Raw genomic sequence first — 8,598 nt, 5'->3', positions numbered from 1 at the left:
GGGAGTTGACAAGATTTGAAACCTCACTAGTGACTGTTTCAATTACTCGCACTTGTGTTAGATTTTATTTTATATTGCTTTATTTGAGATGTTTCTCACTTTTGAAGTTCTTTTGTATTACTTAAATTTTGTATTTAATCTTTAGTGTGAAGGTAGTTCATTTTCATAGTAATATGATGTATGTTACTGTAAAATATATAGTATTAGTCATTTATCTTTTGACACTGAAAAAAATTTATAACAAAAAGTAATTAAATAAAATATTTTTGTCCATTTGGTCCATATTGATCTATTTATTTATTTTTTAAATCGAAACAACCTGTACATTATGAAAAATAAATTGGAAACAAAAATTTAGGTCAGACTTGGATGAACAGCTCAAATTTTCTTACCGCCGTAGTTGCAATGACCTAACTTAAACAACTTCTAGGAAGAAAGCCATTTCCATTCCAAACAAAAGCTAAGCTCTGGGGCAATTCTGCAATAGGCTGAAATAAACTTTGAGCTCTTCTATTACAGAACTGGCTTCAGCAGAAAGAAGATTGCAACAGAGTTCTTAAATGTTTGTTAAGATCCTTGAGATCAAACACAACAAAAAATGATTTCTCAACCTCATTGGCCAGCATTTCTTATGGTTGAATCAGACACTATTAATTCCTAACAAAGTCATAAATTATACCAACAAATGATTGGGAAACTACAAGATACTTTCCATATATAAGGCCGCCCCTGCTTCTTGTCAATTGGCCAACCATGAAAAAATCTGCATGGCTAGACATCAGATACCGAATCAAAGTAATAGCAAAAAAGGTCCTCAATTCTCCTTTCCTTCAAGATCTTCATCCGAACGTGGATTCTCATCAACCTCGCTTCCACTGCTTGATCCAGAGTTTCTGAGAAACGTGGACTTCTCTCCCGATGAACCAGTATTGTTAGAAAGGTTGTACTTCAGAAATTTCACACGTTTTTTCTTTTCAACACTACCCTTTTCTTTCCTCTTTCTACCATTTTCTGTTGATGATGTCAGAGTGTGTGCAGCAGCAACAAATGCGGCACTCATGGACTCGTTTGTCCTTTCATCATCCTGGCTCCCATCTTCCTCTTCCCCCTTGTTGTCAATGTAGAAGAGATCAGCATCTGGTTTTGTCCTCTCCGTGTTATATGCTTGTTGCTCATGTTCGAATTCTGAAATATCAAGAATTAATCTGGAATGGTTTTCAGCAATGCCATCATCCAATACTCGGATCCCTAGATCCTCCAACTTGAATAACCATTCTGGAAAATAAGACCAATTACAATTCTGCAATTAGAGAGCTATATCGGTCATAAACTGTATACTAAAACTCATGCCATTCATTTGGTCCTACCCTTTGTTATAGGGACTCGGGTACAGGGGCAAGTGTGTATCTAGATATCAGATCCATCACACCTCAAATTTATAGGTACACGGGCTTGGCAAAAAAAGGCCATATTTTATATTTTTAATCAATTATGTGAAATAAAATGGCATTAGATGCAACATACAATATTAAATAAAGCCTTGTTTGGGAACAGACTATTTTAGTAATTTTTTAACTTTTTCACTAAAATATGAGGTAAAAAAAACTAGGGCTCTATTTGGTAGAGCTTTGGAACTTTAGTTCCAGTCATTGGTTCTCACGTGGTGTTTGTTTGAAGCTTTCAAAAATGAATTTCACGCTCACTTTTGAAAACTTGGTCGAAGGCGGGAAAATTTGGACTAACCAGTCGTCCGGCCGGTTGATCGAAACACTGTAATTTTTTTTATTTTTTCTTTCAATTGACACATATTAACTTTTTATATATTTAACAAAAAATATTTTTCAAATTTTTTAAAATTTTATATGAACTCTAATAGAATTTTGAGTTGTGTGTTCGGTTATGAGTTGTAAATTTTTGTATCAAATATCATATGTCACATCAAAAATTTCACACTCAATTTAAAATTCTTTTCAAAACTCATTTATCAAATAAATTTTACAACTTCTATTCTCAAATCATATTTAGAAAGTTCTACCAAACGCTACCTAGTATGTTTAGAATGACTTTTTAGTTTTTTTTACAAAAAAATGTGCAAAAGGTAAAGAGAAAATAGAATTTTTGACTTTTTGATATAGGTTATAGGTTTTTTAATTTTTTTAGTAACTTTTTGACTTTTAAGCTAAAACTATAATATACCAAACGAGGCCTAAGTATTTTACACATTTTATAGCAATTACATAGCAAAATATACGTAATAAACATAAACATACAAGAAGTGTCTAATGGATAGCATCAAACACCCTTGTCCAAGTGTCGGATGTTCAACACGAGTATTTGATTTATTTTAAAGAGTCCATGTAATATAGGTCAATAATAGAGCCGCTTACTTAAAAGTGCCTTGGGTGACAATCCCTTTGGTTGACCAGCTTTGCTGTCCACGTGAACATCACTTGTGACCAACTTAATTAGTTGGGAAGGCAATTGAGAACCAGAGAAGGCATTAATGTAAGAGATAGCTTTTGTCTGATCCCCTTCTTTCCTGCAGACAGGCAGATGATTGTAAGGTTCTACGATGAGAGTCTGAATAAAATTTCAACCATAATTTTGAAAATTTCATACCTAAATAACTCTGTCGCTTTGTGAGTAACTACCACTCTTGTAATGGCAAGACTTTTTATATGTTTAGCAAGTACATGAATTACTTTATCAGGATTGAGGAAAGAGTACTCCACTAATATCACAGCATCATACAGAAGTTTCCTCAGAGAAAGTTCATCTTCAGAACTCTGCAGATACATTCATAAAATACTCCATATACGTCAGAATAATGACAAAGAGCAGATGATCAAATCCCATGGAAACATTTCTATAAGAAAAAAAAAACACGCAATACAAAAGACAATTCAATTTGTCAAGAACCATAAAATGACTTTACAGTGAAACAGGCCAGTGGTTATGACAGAAAAGTCAAACAAGTAAATTAGTAATGATTCCTTATATGAGATAACATAACAATGTTAACGGCAGCAACTAATCCCATCTTCCTATCAATATTGTGGCAATGCTAAATACCACTCATGGATTATGAAGAAGAAAAAAAAAGAAACTAGGAGAAGAGTTAATATTAGCTTGATATCTAATCTTATTAATCATTTCAATAACATCTTTGTTGTACCATTTAACATAGAAACACTATATATCTAAATCAGTCACGCAAAACAAGGGGGAGAAAAAAGTATGACATTCTATACGTAATTGTTCAACAGTTTCTCATTCTGTACTGTCAAAAATTAGGAATTCTATTTATTGCCATCTTTATGGCTTTTGATTGTTCCAATCTCTACAGTGACAAATAAATCAAATTAATTGATATAGTTGGTTCATTTTTATTTGGTATTATAACTGTAGGTTTGTTTGATATTATTTCTTGTTGTGAGATTTTGTTTAAGTATAAAGCAACAAAACCGTATATTTATCTTTTTGAGTTTTTCTAGTAATTTCCTCATGCATTGATCTATGTAACTAAATTGTATCATATATAAGGTAGTGATCATATGCAAGCAGACTTTGTGTGGATATTAACAAATAATAAAAAAAATTGTAAGTACTTGAATCATTTTATACACAAATTTTTTTGCTGTGATAATAAAGAGCCTCATTTTAATAGTTCATCAAGGGCCTGAAAACCTCAAGGCCCGCCTTGGGCTTAACAGAACAAGGATGCTCCCAAAGTTGCAATTAGGTGGCACTATATCAGTCCATAAATGAGAAAGTACAATGACTCGATAGCATTCACAAAAAAAAAAAAAAAAAAAAAGAAAAACACGCACACACTTACCAATAGGGAGATTACAGGTAAAGTGTTCTGCAGCAGTACCCTGACGAGGGTCTCTGGAAACACATAGGAGATAAAAGAATGTGAGCACACTTTGAAAGAAATATTTGCAGAGAAAATTAACGCAAGCAATTATATCATCTAATAGACTCTATCCTTCATTACATGAATAAAAATTACAAGGCAATGATAAAGGCTTGTAGCTCCTAATCAAATACAAATATAATAGGTGTTTAGTTACGTTATGTGTACCACCTATACAGACCAATACATAAGGATCAAATAAAAGGAGGGTCTACCACATAGCAATAGAATGTCAGCAAATATACAAAATCAGTCATAATAAGCTTATGATGTCCCTCGTTCTAAACACAAATTGTCTATCTCAAGACTCTCTCAACTGTTTAAGATTTATCATAATTTGCCAACTTGAACACCACTAGGAATTGGAAATGAGAATTAAGCAATCCTGAGTTCAAATAAAAGTAAACTAACCGAAGAAAAAAAAATGCCGAAACCCAGTTATGCAACCAATGGCCCAAATCCTCGACTCTTGTTTCAAAACTCCTGTGCTGAAATTCAAGCACAATCTCAACAAAAATGCCTCTGTGATCACAACTCCGGCGAGCTCACTAACAGCTTTCCCTTCTACACTAGCCCATCCAACAATGTCATCACCCAAAAGAGGGAAAAACAATTTAAACATTTCCTTAGATTCTAAAGTGTCATCAATCCCATCATCACCACCAATCCAAACACGAATTAAATCCCCCAATGATCGAATAAAATCCTCTGAATCCGAACCCAAACCATCAGAATCATCATTTGCAGAACAACATACACTAATATACCCAAGAATTGCATTAACTAAATACTTAATCTCTCTCATTACTTTCTTCTCCCTCTTAGAACCCAAGTCTTTACCCTTCAAATCAGCAATTACTCTATACACTTCATATATGACCGGTGCGAGCAATCCGATGCTCATCGATGAGCTACACGTGGCCGAACAACCTGATATCAATTGAAACAGGGTTTTTGTGGCTGAGATTCGATCCAAAAGCTCAACTTTTGGTGAATTCGTGTGGCGAAAAGTTAAAGCTGAGTAGACCCAGATGGTTTCGAGAGGTGGATTAGCTCTAGCTTGCATCAATTCGTAGAAAGTGGTGGTAAAAGCTGAAAAATCGCAACTGTGCGAATCTAAAAGGCTTTGAATCGATTGGTTTAGTACGAGTTCGTGGTTTTCGCCAATGAAATGATCGAATTTTTGTGGGCTTTGGGGATTTTGGGGAACGATTAGGTTCAAAGCCATGTTGATGGCGAACTCTAATTTGTGAATTGAGTGATATTCAAGAGCGACGCTTTGTTAAACCCTAGCTGGTCTGGTGTGAGTGTAATAGTGGACAAGATTAGGGTTTTGCAGATGGGATGGTGTTTTGCAGATGGGATGGGGATCTGCTGGACAGCGGTTAGGCAGGAAGAGCCGTGGAAAGTTATGCCTTAATAGTTTATACCTTATAATTATAAATATAAGTTGATTTTTGACTTATAAATTAAATTTCTTCTGCCCTATTCAAAGAATAAGTTGATTTCTTACTTACAAAAAGTTATAAGCTGCATTGTTAAATTAAACTAAACATATCAAAATAGCTTAAATTAAACTGAAAACTGAAATAAACTGAAAAAAACTGTACCAAACAGGATCATTACTGTGTTTCACGAATTAATGCGCGCCATAATGAAAAAATTATTTTAAAAAATCCTACTATAACAAAATAAATGCTCAATTTTTTATTTTATTAATTTAAATCTTATTTTTTAATTTAAATTATTTATATTTATTATTAATTAAAATTAACAAAAAACTATAATATTTTAATTATTAAACTTAAATTACCATTTCAGGAATGATAGAGACTTCCTTTTTCCTTAACCCCCACAACCCCACATACACATGTCAGTGAGTGATAAGAGAAAAAAAAAATTTTTAAAAATAAAAAGTTGGTTAATCTCAATACATTGGGAGTGGTGGGGATCAAGAAAAAAGAGGATCTCAACCTTTTTCCTTACCATTTTATGTTAAGTTTAATGATTAAAATATTATTTTTTGTCAATTTTGCTTAACGAAAAAAAATTTATATTAAAAACAATTCAAAATATTATGGTTTCAATTAATAAAATTAAAAATTAATATTTATTTTATTATAAGGGTCCAACCCTATAGTTTTTTTGTAATTTTTCCAAAGGGTATGGCTCTGCTCCAGTCCACTATCATACTAGATAGTCCTGTTGGGTCATTTGAGGCCATAATTCGAACTCATTTTGATAATCTAAACTGTTCAATATTTAAAACTCGTCCGGTATATCATCTCAACAAAAAAAATACGTTGATCGAATATCGATAGTCACTTAATCAATATATATTTTTGTCTCTATATATTGAACGTTTTTATCATCAAAGTGGGCCCATCTCATGGGCCCAACACAGCCCAAGACCATCCAATTTGAAAGCAAACTGGAGAGGAACCCTCATTTTTCCAAAATTATATTATGGTCTTAGACAAATTCATAGTTTATTTTATTTCCACACGTTGTTTAGTCTTTATGCACATTATCTTAGTTCACATATTTATAAATTTGATTATATTTTATTTTTTTCATTCCACACATCAAATGTTCTTAATATAATTCTAACTCATAATTTGCATACACACCACACAAAAACACATTTGCACATACTACACTATACACACCATGCCTCTAGTTGTAAATTGGCAGCTATCACCATATCCAAGGCCGGCCCTGGGTATAGGCCTATCAGGCCATGGCCTAGGACCCCTCAAAATAGATCCAAAAAAAGGGGCCTCTCCTATTATAGTTTAGTATAATAGATTAGGTATGTTTTAAGTCCCAAAAAAATTAAAGAAGGCTCAAACTAACTTAAAATAAATTAACACATTAAAAAATTGAAAGACTCATTCAAAATTAAAAGGGTCCATTCTCTCTTCCTATCTAATTTCTAACCCTAACTACTCTTAATCTAATTTTCCCAATAGCTTGACAGCAACAGCCCAACAAAGAGCACAACGGAGCAGCATTGAGCAGTGAGCAACACACAAACAGAGTAGCACTGAGCAGAACAGGTACGTTATTTTTTTCTATTCAATTACTTAAATATTTGTCTTATCTGTTACTCAATTGCTATTATAATATCGGTATTTACATCATCAAGAATAATTTGATTAAGTTTAATAGTTCACATTACATAATTTAAAAATTTTGTGTTTTGTTAAGTAGTGGTGGTGCTCTTATTTTGAATTTTGATATAAAAAAGAATTTCGATCTGAGCTCATCATGACTCTTAAAATAAATTATTTGTCTGGATTCGCAAAAAGGAAAAAGAAGCAAAGAGTCGAAAAATTAGTCAAGTGTCAAAGAGGAGCTATTGATAAGTTCTTTACAAGTGACAAACAAACAGAACAATCCGTTGAAGACTTGAATAATGAGAATGAAAATTTGGTGAATGAAGAAGGAAATGGGGAATTTGGGAGTGCAGAAGCCAATCAAGATGATGAGATTAATGTGGAATGTGAGCATTCAAATATAGATGATCCGGGGACTTAGAAAATAATTGACCAGAATTTACAAGATTTTTTAGTCGAAAGAGGTCCTGTGAGAAAAAATTGTGAGTTCAACTTTCCTAAGGATGATTCTTCTAGGCATAGGCATTTCTCACATGTTCATTACATTCAACATTTACCAAATGGGAAAAAATTTGATAGGATAAGACTGATATACTCAAAATTTTTGGATAGAGTATTTTCCTTTTGTTGTAAGTTGTTTAAGCAAGAGGGAAATAAGATTCAATTGGCTATCGAAGGATTTAAAGAGAAATATTGGTAAGAGACTTAAAGGCCATGAAAGTGGTAACGAGCACACTACTTGCATGAGCAAATGAATTGAGTTGGAGGAAAGATTTTGAAAGCTTCAAACAATAGATAAAAGTATACAAGAACAAGTTAACAACGAAAAAAGAGCACTTGAGACGGGTTTTATTGATAATAATTGCATTTGTGAAAACACTTGCCAAGAATAATTTGCCTTTTTGTGGAAGCCATGAGAAGATTTAGGAAGAGAGCAATGGACTTTTTTTAAGCATAATTGAAATGATTAGCGAGTTTGATCCAACGATGGAACAACACTTGCGGTAGATAGAAAAAGGTGAGATTCATTACCATTCTTTGAGTCACAAAATTCAAAATGAAGTGATACAAATGTTGGCCGGGGAAGTCAAAAGTGCAATTTTGTCGATAATCAAACTAGCAAAATATTTTTCGGTCATACTTGATTATACTCCGGATATAAGCCATCAAGAACAAATGTCTCTTGTTGTACGATGCGTGGATGTTTCAACAAGTCCAATTACAGTAAAAGAGTTTTTTTTTGGAATTCTTGAATGTGGATAATACATCGGGGATAGGACTTTTTGATAAACTTCAAGAAGCATTAGTTAACCTTCAACTTGATATTGGTGGCTTAAGAGGGCAAGGATATGACAATGGCTCTAACATGGAAGGCAAAAACAAAGGTGTTCGAATAAGAGTACTTCAAGTAAATCCTAGAGCATTCTATACGCTGTGTGGTTGTCATAGTCTTAACCTCGTGTTTTGTGATATGGCCAACTCTTGTTCTAAAGCAAAAACCTTTTTTTGGTGTGGTACAACGCATATATGTATTGTTTTCATCTTCCGTTCTACGTCAGA

The 8,598-nt window shown here is 33.1% G+C and overlaps 1 protein-coding gene across 1 annotated transcript; it reads right to left on the bottom strand.

The window, feature by feature from the left end:
- Nucleotides 1-429: 429 nt before the first annotated feature.
- LOC114268033 (uncharacterized) lies at nucleotides 430-5,312 on the bottom strand. Its single transcript, XM_028209132.2, has 5 exons — nucleotides 4,331-5,312; nucleotides 3,839-3,891; nucleotides 2,620-2,786; nucleotides 2,388-2,539; nucleotides 430-1,275 (listed from the first exon to the last, which is right to left on the bottom strand). Exons 1-5 carry the CDS (start codon nucleotides 5,145-5,147, stop codon nucleotides 815-817), a joined length of 1,650 nt encoding a protein of 549 aa, XP_028064933.2. The 5' UTR covers nucleotides 5,148-5,312; the 3' UTR covers nucleotides 430-814.
- Nucleotides 5,313-8,598: the final 3,286 nt, after the last annotated feature.

Source organism: Camellia sinensis, chromosome 5, assembly GCF_055761805.1.
Source record: "Camellia sinensis isolate YWXY chromosome 5, ASM5576180v1, whole genome shotgun sequence".
NCBI classification, from domain to species: Eukaryota; Viridiplantae; Streptophyta; class Magnoliopsida; order Ericales; family Theaceae; genus Camellia; species Camellia sinensis.
This window is presented reverse-complemented; position numbering and strand designations above follow the sequence as displayed.

Bases quoted from the DNA above. Each gene is read 5' to 3' on its own strand.
- LOC114268033 (XM_028209132.2), bottom strand. From the start codon at position 5,147: ATGGCTTTGAACCTAATCGTTCCCCAAAATCCCCAAAGCCCACAAAAA. The intron at 2,787-3,838 runs GTAAGTGTGTGC...ATGTATCTGCAG, and splicing joins TACCTGTAATCTCCCTATTG to AGTTCTGAAGATGAACTTTC. The intron at 2,540-2,619 runs GTATGAAATTTT...GCCTGTCTGCAG, and splicing joins AAAGCGACAGAGTTATTTAG to GAAAGAAGGGGATCAGACAA.